This window comes from Polypterus senegalus, chromosome 10, assembly GCF_016835505.1.
Source record: "Polypterus senegalus isolate Bchr_013 chromosome 10, ASM1683550v1, whole genome shotgun sequence".
Classification (NCBI taxonomy): Eukaryota; Metazoa; Chordata; class Cladistia; order Polypteriformes; family Polypteridae; genus Polypterus; species Polypterus senegalus.
In genome coordinates, this window is record NC_053163.1 from 85,724,528 (window position 1) to 85,741,953 (window position 17,426).

Here is a 17,426-nt window from a genome sequence, read left to right on the forward strand (position 1 = left end):
AAAACCCACGCATTCAAAAGGTGACCCTACAACAACCTAAATCAGAAGGCGGCATGGCTCTACCTAATTTTCAGTTTTACTACTGTGCGGCAAACTAGAAAAACCTGGACATTAACACAAATAGATAAGCACACACTAGCTTGGTCTGCAATAGAAATGAAATCCTGCAGTACTGCTTTATATTTCTTGGTTTGCATACCAGAAAATACAATGTATCGTCGACATACTAACAACCCAATTGTCCTTCATTCACTCAGAATATGGAACCAATGTAGTTAGAGAATATTTTATCTGTGGCACCTCTACATGATAAACACCTTTTTCCACATTCTCTTAAGTTACAGTTTTTAATGTTTGGAAAATGAATGGGATGATGCCTGCATCATCCGTGCCATTTCTCTGTATAAGAAATTTGTTACTTGTTTTGTTTTATCAGTTGTTACATGTTTTGTTATTTACATAAAATCCTAGATGTTTGTACATGACTACACACAGGAGGAAGCACTTTGTAAGGAAAGAACTCTCTACTTCAATTGAAATTGAATTGAAATTGTTTATTTTTACGGTGTCTTTTCTGTGTACATTTTCTTAATTACACAGCTGTGAGACTGTTGTTATGCAGGAAAAGAACATTATTTTATTTCATTCATGGAGCATCATTATTTAATATATGCCGATAGTTTATTTTTGAGCCATTTCTCATGTACGTCTACAGATGTATGTTAATAAAAGTGCCTGTGTGACATTTGAGACATGTGGCTTTGACTCAGAACTGTCTTTTTGTTATTACTTTATAGGAAGAAAAAAATATCAAGATATATATCGTATATTGCCTTTCAGCTAAAAAAAATATCGAGATAGGATTTTTGGTCTATATCGGCCAGCCCTAATCCCAGAGTACAATGGGAAAAGGATCTCTTACTCAACATTTCAGAAATTAAGTGGAAGGCAGCCACACACAGAACTCACTATAGCCCCATTATTCAACTTAAAATCTTTAATCAAGCACATCTACCTTGCTTAAAAAATGTTTCCAGGACAAGATCCAACCTGTAAACGTTGCAACTGAGTTCCAGCTTCACTAGGCCACGTTTTGGGCGTGTACCAAATGAACATTATTCTGGATAAACATTTTTAAATGCCTATCAGACAACCTTGGTGTCACAATCACTCCTAACCCATTAACTGCTGTTTTTGGTGTAATCTCAGAAGGGCAGAAAGTGGAGAAATGATAAACGAACTGTAATTGCCTTTACTTCACTACTAGTACGGAGACTTTCTTGCTCAACTGGATGAATCCTATCCCACCTCTTTTAAGTCAGTGGTTAACTAATGTTATATACTATTTGAAATTGGAAAAGATCAAATTCTCACTTAGAGGATCTGTTCAAAACTTTTTTTTAAAACATGGCAGGACCTAATCAATAATACTGTATTTTAGAATAAGCATTTATATTGGGGGTAAAGACTCCTTTCTCTCTTTACTACTCTCAATAGTTTTACTCTGGCTATTAGTCTTCCACTCGTTCTCATGGGTGGGGGCTGATTTGAATTTAGTTTTTTTTAAGTTTAACTCGATGGTATGGAATGTTGAATGTTTTTAATAAATTCAAAATGTTATACAGTAGACCCCCGCAAAGTCGCGGTTCAGAGTTCGCTGCCTCAGTCATTTCACGGATTTTTCCTTAGAACCTACCTAATAATTGTTAGCGGAAACAACAAATATCCTCCGCAATTTTTTATGGCTTTTTTCGTGGTAATACTGTACCGTAGAGAGAACAGGAAGCAACTGTAGGGAAAAACGTGGCTTGGGATGGTGAAAGTACCTAATAGAATTTCAAACTGCAACTCCCAGCAGTGGCTCTAATTGGTCTTCTGCTGAGGATGCAGGGGCTGTTGGGGTCAAAGGATGTCAGTGTGGCTTTTAAAAAGTGTGCTGCTGACTAAAAGCAAAAAAAAAAAAAAGTTTTTGTAATTTGTGTTTCAAGTTCCTGTCTGTCTGCCTGTTGGGTTACCTGTACTTATTCGTTTTGTCCTGGATCGTTTCGTACTTGCTGGGATTACTTATGGCTGCTCTGTCGTGTGATATGCTTCTCACACAATGCTGTGCATACTTAAAAGCATGAAGAGCACCTGTCCTTTTTGGCTGATTGCTTTGTTTCTCTCTCCTCCCCAAGACATCCTCTGCTCCTGTTCGGGGTGCCGCTCCTGTTATGCTCCCCTATGATGTTTGTCTGTTCTTTAATCGAGAACTAACTGCACACTGACCTCGATTTACTTCTGAAAGAGACATATTTATTTGAAATGTTTGAATAAAGTTCCTGTCTCTAAAATCTGCTGTGTTTCTGTAAAATTCTGTGACCCAAGCATGACACCCTGCAGCACTGGAGCCTCACTGTCCCTGGGAATAGCCTGCAAGAATCAGTACTTACCTCTGTGTGCTTGAGTGCAGCCAGTTCAAGTGCAGTTGGCTCTGTGATTTACTGAATTTCATCCATGGCATCAGTTGCACCTTGTACATATTGTTCCAGTAGTTTTTTAAATAGTTTTTACAGTTCATTAGCAGTGTGTAAAATGATCAGTGTTGCAGTAATTGTGATGCTCTTTGCATGAAAAAAAAAATGTGTTCCATTACAATTTCATTTTTTCTTTGTGAATTGTGAGGTTTACTTAAAGTGCAGCAAAAAAGTATTTGGCATTCAGGGATGCATTAACCCCCAAGTATGTGGGAGTTTAAGGGTTAAAGCCCCAAGATGCCGCCGAACGCCCTGAACCTTCTAAGGCTTCTGGCAATTAAAACGCACTTGCATGAATTACAGTACATATAGCGGTAACATCTGTATTTTACATTCTAGCACTGCGGGAAACATACCAGTACAGTACTGCACAGTATACCGGTTTACCTTTACATTCTTTTTGTAGGTAATGTATTAAGCTGAGTTTTTAAATTAAAGTGTTTTGGGGCATATTTAGTGTTTAAATTATAAAAATAGGCATTTTTCATTAACCACATCCAAAATTCCCGGTTTTTCACAATTTGCGGGTGCTCTACGAACGTAACCCCTACGTATTTTGAGGGTGTACTGTATTTCGATCAGTATTTCTATATTATTTTCATACATCTTGCATAATGTTTGACTAGCACTAGTTTAATGATGTCCAGTGTTGGAGAATGTTACTGTTAAAAGTAACTTAGTTACAAGTTAAATTCTGGTATATGCTTTCACCTAGACTTCCCTAGCCTTTCTTACCGCTGGCCTTATGCCATTCTTGGGTACGCAGCACACTTGTATGATGTAATTTTCCCTACTAGTCCCTGGTGTTAAACACTATCATATTTACATCTCTCACTCTTTCTCCTAATGTGGCTTACAAATTAATAAGTTAATATAATGCATTTAAAAACATAGCCAACACTTCATAAACTTCAAATAGTTCTTGTGTTCTGCTGTTTAAACCAATGCAGACAATTTAAGTACAAATGCACTGTAAACCTAACCAAATCTATCAACCTAGTTCAGAGTAACTGAGTTTGAAACATATCCCAGGTGCACTGAGTGCAAGGAAGGAACCAATCCTTCTACTCATAGAGGACCTACTTATATACTGTCTGATTAATCTAACATGTGTCACTGGGATGTGTAAGGTAAACTAGAGTACCTAAAGAAAAACTCACACGGACACAGAAAGTATAAGCTCCAGGCTCTGGTAAAGCAGCCAGGCTAAACAAGTTATTCTGTACAAAGCAACCTCTTTCAGCTCTAGAAGATATATATGGCTTTAAATTTTTTTTAGGTTTCTATAAGAAAATGCTACTCAGATCTGAACACAGATAGATTAGATATTTGTTCAAATGAACAAAAATAACCGTACCTGTAATATACCATCCCTAATTAAAAATCACTTTTCCAGAAATATAATCTGGCACCATCTTCACTTGTAAACAATCTACCAAATGTTTCCACCAGTCTCTAGACTGTTTAATAGCTTTATTAAGCTATATATATTAACTATCCAAATCACATGAAGAGCCATTATTACAGCTGGTTTTAAAGCAGGTCTCACCTAAAATGCTGAATGTTTACATACTCCTTTTCCTTCTTTTTTAATATATGCTTGATTAATCCTTCTCTCTGTCCCATATGATTTGAAGGAACAAATAGCTTTCTCATTGTACCGGATATCTGAGGAACATTTTCTTGTGCATATCCACTGAAATGAGACAGAAAAGAAGGGAAGATAAGCAATAACACTTTGATTTTTAGTAATTGTGTCACAAAAAATGTCCTCCCTCTATACCATTTTCTTTCTCTAGAAATATTCAGTAAATAGGTTAAATAACTGCTTTACATTTCTTAGTATATATAACCAAGAAAATATGAACAACACACAATTCCTGGACCTAATAAGACACCAGAAAAAGAGACAATCTTGTGTATTTTAACCTAACCAAGTTTCTATTCATATATCTTCACAATATAAATCTGTGCAGTAGGTTAGCAAGGTGACTGTCACAGATTTTGAGTATCAAATAAACATGAAGAATATTTTGTTCAGTTAAATACATGTAAGCAAGATAGTGTATGTACCCAGATACAATTTCATAAATCTTTCAGGATTTAATTTCATTCTGAACAGAACGTTAAACAGTATTATGAGAAACTACTGCTAATGTTAATGCAAAGTTAAGAATTACCCTAACATATTTAACATTTTCTTTGTCCTGGTTTGAGATCAATAAAAGTTTGACTGCTCAATGTATTCATAGTTATGTGTAATGCAATGTGTAATGCATTTTTCTATTTTAAACTCTGCCTCTAGAGTTTAATTTACAATTTAGGAACACTTATTTATCCTTTAAAATATAAGCAATCAACATGAGTACTTACTCTTTATCAGTTGTAGCAGAAGCGGGACAGTCTTTTGCTGCTGAAGGATAAGTTGTTTCTTTTTGAAAATTAAAAGAGTTTGATTGCTGTCCTCTCCTAGGAGGAACAGGTAGCAAAGATTCTTTATGAGCAGGTACTGGTGGTGGGTCTCGAGGAGCACTCAACCGATTTTGCTGGTTCTTTTTTTGCTCTACTTTCAAAATATCACTAAAATTGTCTTCAAATGCTAAACCTGAAAAAGCAGATTTAAAGAGGCAAAAAATAAATACAACCAATGTTAATTATAAAAAATAAAAGCTAATTTACAATGCAACACAAAATACTTCATTAAATCAAGTAGGCAAAAATCCACCACCAAATTGTTGTCCCTTGAACTTTTTTTTCTATTTTTCAGCATGCTAATAACCTTTACTTTTTATTCTTCCTTTTGACACTATAACCTGACACAGTCCTTCATTTACTTTACGTTTAATAAATCAAGAACTGTAAATTAATTAAAATTTAGGGCAACAAGCAACCTTAAAAAGTACTGCCATTTAATTTTAAATAACAAAATTGCAAATTTATTCCTGAGATTACATTGGCTCTGCTTCAATAATAAACAAATATTTGTTAATAGTGTATAGCTCTATACTGTACTTGTAAAGACCTTTGGAATAGTGTTCAATATAGATAAATAAATTAAAAAGATGTTTTTGTTAAGGGCAGTTAGGGAGGAGGGATCTCTTTCAATTTAGCTTTCGCTTTTTAGTAGATGACATTTCCTCAAAATGGGAAAGGATTTTCACAAAACAAAGTGCAGGTCCACAATTTTTTTAGAAAGCATTTTATTTTCAAATCAGGGAATGGAAACCTTTCATCAGCCAATCCTGGACACAAAGAACTTATTTTAATAAGAGTATTGTATCATTCTTTCTCCACTTCGACCAAAATGAACTGAAAAATCTGTTTTCACATGGAACAATATACCACCTTGTAGTCAATTACACTGCCACAGAACTACAAGACATTTCTGGAAGCAAAACTGTAATAGCACCTGCAAAAAAACAGCTAGTTTACAGAAGATTAACAAAAAATTGATGACTGTCATTGTGTTAATGAAAATTATTACTTTCTTGACTTTTTCCCCAGTCCTGTAAAAATTTGAGAAAGTTAGTACAAGATAGTCGCTAACTATGTTGGACAACAAATCTGGAAGAAAAAGAAAAGCTCTTTATATATTATACACTGCCTGACTAGGATGTTAGATTGAAGTCGAATAATGTTTGTAACTAGATTTTCTGGGTGTTTGTTTTAAGTTTTTGATAAACAAGTAGTGAAATAAATATTTCAGACATAAAGAACTAAAGCATGATTGGTAGGTTCGTTGGTTGGTAGGTAGGCAGAATAATAAGGATTAATTAGTATATAAAGGAATATGCTCATGTCAGTACAGCACAACTAGTTTTACATTTGTATATTTTACTGTGTAATTCCACACAATATTAACACACAAAAAGTTTAGAATTACACTTCAACAAAAAAAAGTAATGAGTAAACAAAAAAAAATAGTTTTAGAAAATAAAAACAATCAAGGTGCGATTTATTCAAGTAAGATTTTTTTTTTACAGGATAGTAATTGCTCCAAGAAAGTTGTTATTTTGTAATTATATGGAATTGTGCATTTTCTCTCTCATTGGAAATGTATCTTCATTTGGGCAGGGCATATAAATACTTTTCAAATATCAAAATTTCACAGCTGCATTCTATTGACATTCAACAAAGTATACTTTGTTGCCAAATCCATATTGAAAACAGGAAATATGAATTCTAATGCTCTCTTTTTGTGGTGTGTGCATAGGTATTCAACTGAACTGCAGGGAAATGGAAAATTAAAAAGCAGTGACACAATGCAGAGCAACAGGAAACAGAGGGGAATCTGCATTGGCAAAAATAACTCATGTCTGTGCAAAAGTAACGGTATTGCCAGGGGCCCTGTCACAGTGCTACGCAATCAAGGAGAGTAGTTGGTAGAGAAACAGAAGAAGGCAGATGGTATAGAACAGTGCGCATACAGTATTTTCAAAACAGGACACACTAAACTGTGTTTACTCTTTCAATGAGGAGGACATCACTGCAAAAGAGATCTAGCACTCTGAAAGCTAAAGATGGTGAAGGGGTACAGGGACACAGAGTCAGGAAAGAAGCTGTACATGTCTTAATTACAGAGCTGCCCATGAATCCGGAAGTACTTAAGGGCCTATGCTGGAAGTGACCCCAAGAGGGATCTGAAAGCCCCTCCAATACCAGGGTTTAAATGGTTGTAGAGTCAGGATCGGAAGAAAAAAGAAAAAAACACTTAACAGGCTAGAGAGAGGCCAGAGTCATTAAAGACAGAGTGATTGATAAAATAAATAGGAGTTAAGAGAGATTTGCTGTGGAATTTTAAGTAGATACAGAATACAGAAAGTGATTCAACAGCTCTCTGGGAGGGTGTCTTTACATATTTTTTGATCAATATTTTACTTCTCTTTGTGTGTATATTTAAGAAACACAACTTTTTCAGATTATTTTGACTCCCTGGAATTATTCTCCACTTAGGGATAGGATGAAAAAGATGTCCCCCAGAGATCACAACAAGCAGAGTCACAAGAACATACTCTAAAGGTCACACGTACAATGTCAACTGCCTGGATCTTAAACCCACCACTATGGCTATTTTTAGTTTTCCCATAATTATGGTGGGTTCCAGCACAAGCAATACAAAAATCCCAAAAGTAAGGACTAAAAAATAAGAATGTCAGACCTGAGAAAGCATCAAGGGTAAACCCCAAATCAGTGCAAAAGAACTTGGCAATAGTTCCAAAGGGCTAGATGTGGTGTGATCACATTGAAAAATGCACAAATGACTAGTACAGCAAACTGGAGGTTTTGAGAGCACTCTGGTCACAAATACTGTATCTTTTCAACTAACAAAACCCACACCTCTCTAAATTGTGAACCTGCCACCAGTCCCAAGAAAGTTAGGAGGACCTGCAATGAAAACTGAAGAATCATCATCAGCCCTGACTGAATTATCAGAATGTATCAGAGTTCTTGTTTCTATCAAGTCAGCTATCACAGTCTTGCATTTTAATTTTAATTCAAGATTATCATCACCCATCCATCTTCTTCCGCTTATCCGAGGTCGGGTCGTGGGGGCAGCAGCTTGAGCAGAGAGGTCCAGACTTCCCTCTCCCCGGCCACTTCTTCTACCACTTCCGGGAGAATCCCAAGGCGTTCCCAGGCCAGCCGGGAGACATAGTCCCTTCAGCGTGTCCTGGGTCTTCCCCGGGGCCTCCTCCCGGTTGGAGGGGCCCGGAACACCTCCCCAGGGAGGCGTCCAGGAGGTATCCTGATCAGATGTCCGAGCCACCTCATCTGACTCCTCTCGATGCGGAGGAGCAGCGGCTCTACTCTAAGCCCCTCCCGGATGACTGAGCTTCTCACCCTATCTTTAAGGGAAAGCCCAGACACCCTGTGGAGGAAACTCATTTCAGCCGCTTGTATTCGTGATCTCGTTCTTTCGGTCACTACCCATAGTTCATATCCATAGGTGAGGGAAGGAACGTAGATCATCTGGTAAATTGAGAGCATTGCCTTACGGCTCAGCTCCTTTTTCACCACGACAGACCGATGCACAGCCCGCATCACTGCGGATGCTGCACCGATCCACCTGTCGATCTCACGCTCCATTCTTCCCTCACTCGTGAACAAGACCCCAAGATACTTGAACTCCTCCACTTGGGGCAGGATCTCTCCCCCAACCCTGAGATGGCACACCACCCTTTTCCGGCTGAGGACCATGGTCTCAGATTTGGAGGTGCCGATTCCCATCCCAGCCGCTTTACACTCAGCTGTGAACCGATTCAGAGAGAGCTGAAGATCACGGCCTGATGAAGCAAACAGGACAACATCATCTGCAAAAAGCAGTGACCCAATCCTGAGTCCACCACACCGGACCCCCTCAACACCCTGGCTGCGCCTAGAAATTCTGTCCATAAAAGTTATGAACAGAATCAGTGACAAAGGGCAGCCCTGGCTGTGTCCAACTCTCACTGGAAACGGGTTCGACTTACTGCCAGCAATGTGGACCAAGCTCTGACACCGGTTGTAGGGGAACCGAACAGCTCTTATCAAGGGGTCCGGTACCCCATACTCCCGGAGCACCCCCCACAGGATTCCCCGAGGACAATAAAGCCCCAGACAACAGAGCTCCTAAGATCATTGGGACACGCAAACTCCTCCACCACGATAAGGTGGCAGTTCAAGGAGGGGGTTTATTATTATTATCACGTGCACACTAAAGAATGATACTCTTACTTTAGGGTCTCCAAGATTAGTGAAAATAGTTATGACAGGCCATACAATAAATACAATAAACCCAACAGAAAAAAACAGACCTATTAAAACACTTAATTTGTAAGACTGGGATGTATATTTCATGTTCTGAACAGAAGTGGTGTTCCACTACTCGGAGCAAACCCTATTTCTTTAGCAATTTGCAGTCCAGGGGTGCAAAAGAGCTATACCAGGAGGTAAGGCAGTCAGTGAAAATAAAGTCAACTGTGCACCTATAAGGTTGCTATACATAGAAGAGATACCCAGGCACACGCCCCACCATCCCCCAAAAAAATATGAGGAAGTTAATGGCAAGCCTTCCTCACAAAATCCAAGCTGTGTTTTATCAGTATCAGAATTTGACAACATCCAAAATTAGATATTTCCACATAAGGAAATTAAGATGTTGGTAAGTCCTATTGACAATACCCAAGATGAAATGTGTCTAGATTCCGTCATCAGTAATTGTGATAGGAAGACATCTAAAGCTGGAGATGCACACAGGTTCCAGACAAAAATGACTGAAGTGTTTTTGCCCTCTGCTTACTTAAGTCTATGATTAATCACTTGGCTATGCTTACATTAAGGGTGAGATTGCTGTCCTGGTACCACACTGTCAAAAGGCATATCTCTTCATTGTAAGCCATCTTAGGGGTTCCTGAATGCTATAAAGCTAAGGGGTTATGGGATCCACTGTGGACAGAATGTTGTGATATACAACATAAGGCACTCCAAAATATCCAGAATACTTTGTTTAATGTGTATCGGTACAGATATAACTGCATATCATAGGCAGGAAAGCTTCTTATTTGGTAAATCCATACCCACTGTTGGAAATTGACTTCTGTTACTTCAAGCCCTTCATCCAAATATTTTCCCACATTAGAATCAGAACCTCCTACAAGTCAGCAACTGATCAGCTATTCTTTGTTTCACAAAGAATAGAATTGAATTAGTTAGCTTTCCTTATTTTTATATAAAAAAATGGGTCAAATGCATAAGTAAAGATACACACATACATACAAACACAGTATATATCTGAAGAGACTAAATAGATACCTATATTACTGCTTCCAGACTTCAGTTGTGACACATGTCCCATCTGCGATGGCAAAGTAAAGGATTCCATTTGTGAAGAAACATGGCGTGTAGATAAAGCTACAAACAATAAAAGACCAAAAAAAAAAAAATCATAACATTGGTATATGTTATCAGTAAACCAAGATTTCAAATGTTTAATGCAATTTGCTTTAAAGATAATAAATAAAAATGCAGTATCACTCTAATTACATTAATTTGAGCCTGAGCCTGCATAAACTGACTTTGTAATTATGCTATCTGAATAACAAATTAAAGATGAATTTGACTCAAAAGGCATTAAAATTACTAAATTACTACACAAAAGTCTAGATGACATCCTCAAAGCTTAAAGAAAAAATTACCCTGCACAAATGGTACATTTGGTCCATTCAGTTTCCATCAGAATATGAATTGAAAGTAGGGCTGAATGAGTTGGGGAAAACATTTAACTGTGATTTTTCAGACAGATATTGCAATTGTGATTTGATTAGCGATAGCTTCAGTTCAATATTTCCTGTGAAACAGATTTAAAACATGATGGAGCTTTAACATGAGATACCATGAAAAAATATCTGCTTTAAATTCCAATACAAGAATGGTATTTTTATTATGTTTTGCTTGGCATAGAATACAGAACAACTGAACTATTATCACAAAAGCTGTGGCCTATGGCTCAGGTGTAGCATCTAAATATTTCATAATCTCATTATTTATTGATATCCAGCATTAATCTTATAAATTGACAAACCACAGAATAATTATCAAAAAAGTGATCATTTAATTAAAATTTTACACAATATATAAATATTTATTATTTGCAAATAAGCAACATTTAACTTTTGATTTTTTTTTTTCTTTACAAAGGGTGCCACTATAGGATATACTGTAGTGCAAAGAAATACAATCTAAAAATTAATCCAAACAACAGAAGCCTTACATAATACTTGCTTCCCTGATTATTCAAATTAAAAATAAGCAAATATATGAATATATTTGAACTTAGGTTAATGAAGCTATTATCTATATAAATAATCCACTAAGGTAAGACAACCACGGAAAGCATGCCGGAAGGGGCGTGGATTCACTAAGCCGCCGACAAGTGAGACACCTATGGCGCACGCAGGAAGGAGCCACGGCCACCAACTCCAAGACCACTGGATACAACGACAACTCGCAGGGCCACGCCCACCAACTCGGACACGACGACACATTTATATTCGTCTGTCGTTGAGGCCACATGCAGTGCAGGTCAGGTTAATGTCATGCACCTCCGAGCTCCGTTGACTGTTCATAGAGGCATGTTTCTCGCGGAGGTGAATCGCCATATGCAGCATGTGAAACGGTTTGCGAGGGGTATCCCATGAGATCCTTTACAACTGAGGTTAAAACACAATGAAGTAAGCAGTCTTTAAAAACCGAGTTTTCGGTTACGACGCATGACCGCGTGCACCATGGCAAAATGTTTTACACGCTACATACAGCAATTCGCATTCGCGACAAACATGCGTCTTCTTAGATGCTCCTGCATTTTGTTCACACCCCCCTCCCTCCTCGCTACTACCGTGGTCGGGTGTCTTGGTGGATTATATATAGAAAGGCAGCCAAAACCACACAGAGCAATGAAAAGTCTCGAGTTCCATCTTTTCATTCACTTTCTGTTGTATCCTTAAACCCTCCCTTTTTAGACAACTGTGTCTTTCCAGAAGTGTTCAACCATCAATAAAAAATTAGGTGGCGTTTGTTATGCTGCGGGTTCACTATTGTGTTGTATTTTGCTCTCTCCAGAGTTCCATCTTTTCATTTGCTTACTGTTGTATTCTCACATCAACCCGTTTTAGACAACCGTGTCTTTCCAGAAGTGTTTAGCATTCAATAAATAATTATGCATGACATTGAGCGTGTGTCTACCCAGCGCAGAGAGGCGTGGGTAAGCCATTGAACCCCATTCGGGCTGCAAACCGTGAAATTCCCACTAAGTGGGACTCGTACGCTCCCACTGGTTGCGTCCCTACCCTTTGCACACACCCCCCTCCCACCTCGCTAATACCGTGGTCGGGTGTCTTGGTGGATTATATATAGAAAAGCAGCCAAAACCACACAGAGCAATGAAACGTCTACGTCAGTCACAGGTGCATCTGGACTGTCTAAAGACGACGACTCAAGTGACGAGTTGGAGGTGGGCACATGAGAGGGTAGTGCATACTGAACGAGAAATCAGCAGACTAGCATGACGGACGGAGCTGAATGGACGTCCTCTTCCTCTCCTCCCGTTCCACCCTCCGCACCGTGCACTCCCATCCCTCCATCAGGCAGGAGAAGGCGCGAGGGCGGTCCGCCAGTTTTCAGTCGCGGACAATTGTGTGTTGGTTCGTTCTGTGCATTGTTACAATGTTGCTTTTCTTGCTGATTTATTACATTACCGATTTTTCAAATGTTAATTTTCTCCCTGTGCTTAAAAATCATTAAAAAACCGGCCTGATTATGCAGCATATGGTACGCCGCGGGTTGGCTATACTTTATTATTACGGCAATGGCTGCAGTAGTGGCTAGAGCAAGAACAAACACCAACTTAAAAAAATGTTCTAGTGGTACTTGGACAACTGAAATCCCAAGTAGATTCATTTTCTATTTGGTTTAATCAGAAGGTTATAGCATTAAACAACAGTTAGAGGTCTTAAGTTTAAGAATAAATTTGACAGAATCAGATGTGATATGATACTTTTACACAACTGGTTAAGCACTTAGAAAAACAGCTTGTGGCAGAGCCGTCGCCCAGATCAAATCTTCAGACAGTTTTAAACAAACTGAATCCTATTGCATCTTTTTAACAAAGCACTGATTTCAAAATAAATGAACAGCAGAGATGCTGACGCGCTAATTAATCAAGCGCTAGTTTAAAGAGATCATTTGTAATGAGGTATCTGTGCCACTTTGAGCAGCAGACAAGCTCACATCAACAAAGCAGACCTCCCACTGAGATGCCACACAAATGAGTTTACAGAAGAACAGCATTAACCTGAGGCCGCCAAAATAATAATAAAACCAGACAATAATCGCATTGCAAGCCTTAGAATATAGTATACACATACTACACTGTATTAGTAACACACTGGACATCAGAATGGTGCAATACCAAGCCAGGCAACACGTATATATAAAGCAAAATAGAGAACACATTGGCTGTGCGACACGCGCTCACACACAGCTAAGCACAGAAAGAGATCAAAGTAAAAAAATTGCCCGGTATGGAGCTCCCTCAGCAAAACTTGGTGAGGATTGTCCATGTCCAGATCATTTATAGTTATTGAAATTGGCACGTTATTCAGTCCAACTCTGTTCTGTTGCCAATATAAGGATTTTCGGGTGAAATATTAGGTAGTCATGTAATTAAGGAGTAGGAGCAATGTCCAGCATTTTGCAAGATGTATAATGTGCGTTTTTTTAATTGATGTGCTGTGTTTTGTAATTCTTAATGGTTCAAATTGGTGGCTTTGGCATACGCACAACCTCCTACCAAAGGTAATGCTGAGTTACTGTCCTCGTCGATTAAACAATTTGGTTATAATATATTATCACACTCTCTTGAAGGGCAACTTTCAATTAAAAAAAAAAAAATCACCTATTCAGTTCTTTGTCAATCTACAAGTTTGTACAGTATATACATTTTATACGAAAGAGTACTTTTTCCTCATTAAAAAAAAAAAAACTTAAATCAATGACCCTAGCAGACTCACTGGATGAACACGGCCTCCCTGAGGCCCACCCACAGCAACGGGTCTAGCTTGTGAACCAAACAGTACAGCAATGAGGCAGGAAAAAATAAAATGTTTTGAAGGGGTCTAACTTTAAGTTTTACTAATGAAAACAGCGAACCATTAAAAATTACGAAAAAGCCAATCGTTGAATTTAAGTGCAAAAGCAGATCTGCAAAATACTACTGTTTTACACAGCACGTTTGGGGTAACTCAAACCTAAAATTAAACGCAGGTAAAACAAACAACCATTCTTTAAGAATCAAATGTCAGATTTTGCATTCACATAAGACATTTTCAACATAAACTCCATTTACATTCAAATTATCAACATTTGATCTGACAGCCCAATTGGTCAGATGCTGCATACTCCAAGTACAGTGGAACCTCGGTTTGCGAGCATAATTCGTTCCGGAAACATGCTCGCAATCCAAAACACTCATATATCAAAGCAAATTTCCCCATAAGAAATAATGGAAACTCAGATGATTCATTCCACAACCCAAAACTATTCATATAAAAATGATTAAGACAAAATATAAAGTAAAATACATAATACAAATTAACCTGCACTTTACCTTTAAAAAGAATCATGGCTGGTGTGAGTTTCTAAACTCGTGTGGGATTCCACCCAACAGGAAGACACGCGGAAGAGCGTCCCAAAGCAATCGCAGTCTCCCAGCGCTGTAGCAGTTCGCCGTATAAGCGCATCCAAAAAGATCGCAGACATGCTATAAGCGCCTGTCGTCAATGGGTCATACAAGGAACATTATAAAGATCCTGCTGCAATAAATAACAGCGCTGTTGCTGTTTCAAGCTGAATAAAACTAGTGTTAAAGTACTGAGACTCAGCTTCGTGTTTTGGGGAGCAAGATGGGGACTCACACTTCACAGCGCGCGCACACACACAGCCACAATGCTGTAGTAAACAGAGAGAGATAAGGAGAGAGAGAGACACGCTGTAAACAGAGACACGCTGGGCGAGCGAGATAAGGAGAGAGAGAAAAAGACGCGCTGTAAACAGAGAGACACGCTGGGCGAGCAAGCAAGCAAGATAAGGAAAGAGAGAGGTGCTGGGCAAGCGAGAGAGAAGAACCATCAGCTCAGTTGTGATCACATGACGCTCAGCAGACAAAGTGTATCCATACTGCTAGTATTGCAAGACATCGCTCGTTTATCAAGTCACAATTTATTAAACATTTTTGCTCGTCTTGCAAAACACTCGTAAACCAAGTTACTCGTAAACCGAGGTTCCACTGTATACTCTAAACTGCAGCCTTTGCAATATGCTAACTGCATTGTTTCAAAAAACAATTTTGATTTGAAATCAATTAATCATTCAGACCTAATTGAAAGGAAAGTAAAATGTTGCCTAAGGGAAGGAAGGCCAAAAATCTTTTAAAGGTTGTTACTTTAAACATTTCACTTTCATTTCAGCTGTATGACTCCTTGTTAAAACTCTATAAAGATCTATACTTTTTTATTACAAGCATACATGTTATGATGGATGGATAGGTAGATAAACATGATGTCATACATATACACACACACACTATAGTCAGAACAAAAACCAGGATGACTAAAAAGAGAAGAAAATTAAAAAGAAAACTTTGGACATTACAGGCGTATTGTTGTTGGCACAAAGAAACCCCATTAACATTTCCTGACAGACCTCTGCTGAGTAATTCATACGCAAATCACACTCTCACCTTTTTGCTTGATCTTTTTCACCTCGGAAATGAGGGATAAACACTGCTCACTGTCCGAGAGCTCAAAAAGTAGCTCTGTCACTTTTTCACTTTGTACTCGGATCTTTGAGGATGCTATAAAGACAAAATTATAAGATTAAGTTTTACATGATTCAGAATATTTTCAGAAAATATGCACATTTGCAAAAAGACAGTATGTACATATGTGGTTAGCATGTTAAAATGTTGAGATATATACTGTATAAATACAATAAGACCCCGCTTAACACGGGGGATATGTTCCAAGAAATCCCAGCGCTAAACAAAACAGCGTTAATCGATGTCATCTTAACACATAAATCATGGGGATTGGTGAAAGAGGGCAGAGAATAAAAAAAATGTATCTTTTTTTTTTTATTTGTAATGTATACTTAAATACCTTTTGTTACATTAAATTATAGACATTTTTATTGCTAATATAGAATTTTATTTATTAATCGTTCAAGAAAACCAAAAATATTCGAGGAAATACATAATTTATGCTTGTGATGGCTCTTAATGTCGCTGGAAATGCAGCAGCTGCTTCTCCAGGATTTTGTATGTTATGAAGATTGTTTCTGTTTTTAAATCGATGGAACCATCCTTGACTAGCTATGAAATTTTCACTGGTGTCGCCTTTTTCATTCTGAACGTGGTTAAAAATTGATTTCCCTTTTTCCATTATGATTGCTTGACTCATCAATTCAGATGGAAAGTCGTTTATCCATTTCCTCAATCACATTGCTTCTGGCATGGGAAATTTTTGTTGCAGAAGTCGTTGTGGTTGTAGTTGCTGATAATACGATTTTCTCTTTATTTTTTAAAATTGTCAACTTCAACAATATTGACAAATTTAATGCAGTGCAAATATCAATTTGGTGTTCAACTGCATCTAATCGTCTTGAGCACCTGTATTTTAGTTTCCAGCAAAATGCTTTTTCTTTACAACCACTCGTTTTAAAACTAAAATGGGATAATTGTAATTTATTACAGTAAAATAAAATGTTATGTTTATATCATTACCCAATAACGTTGATGACCAATTGTAAATGATCAGTGACACAGCAGACATACGTAATGTACTGTATTGTACTGATATCAAACACACCGTGAGACTGCATGCAAGTATCTAATCAAGTCGTGTGATTGCGGCAAGAACCGGCATTTTCACCGAAAACCATGCTTTTATGTGACTACAAAGTGAATCAATGAAAAGTTAGAATTAAAAAAAAAAACAAAAAAAAAACAAACATGTAATACCGAAACAGCGTTAAGCGGGGTCTTAGTGTGTGTGCAGCTCTATCCTCAGCATCATTCTCCCAATATACTCAGCATCTCTCCTCTGCACATGTCCAAACCAACGCAAACTCGCCTCTCTGACTTTGTCTCCCAACCGTCCAACTTGAGCTGACCCTCTAATGTACTCATTTCTAATCCATTCCATCCTCGTCACACCCAGTGCAAATCTTAGCATCTTTAACTCTGCTACCTACAGCTCAGTCTCCTGCTTTCTTGTCAGTGCCACCGTTTCCAACCCATAAAAAATAGCTGGTCTCACTACTGTCCTGTAGACCTTTCCTTTCACTCTTGCTGATACCCGTCTGTCACAAATTAGTCCT

General features: G+C 38.0%; 1 protein-coding gene across 3 annotated transcripts in view; it reads right to left on the minus strand.

Moving 5' to 3' along the window:
* The window catches only part of ocrl (OCRL inositol polyphosphate-5-phosphatase), an 88,346-nt gene that overhangs the window by 41,118 nt on the left and 29,802 nt on the right, over window positions 1–17,426 (minus strand). For all 3 annotated transcript variants that reach the window (XM_039766063.1, XM_039766062.1, XM_039766064.1), the window contains 4 exons: window positions 15,790–15,903; window positions 10,308–10,406; window positions 4,890–5,121; window positions 4,066–4,212 (listed from right to left, as the gene is read on the minus strand). In XM_039766063.1, the coding sequence (XP_039621997.1) occupies window positions 4,066–4,212; window positions 4,890–5,121; window positions 10,308–10,406; window positions 15,790–15,903 (592 nt within the window). The remainder of the gene's footprint in view (window positions 1–4,065; window positions 4,213–4,889; window positions 5,122–10,307; window positions 10,407–15,789; window positions 15,904–17,426) is intronic.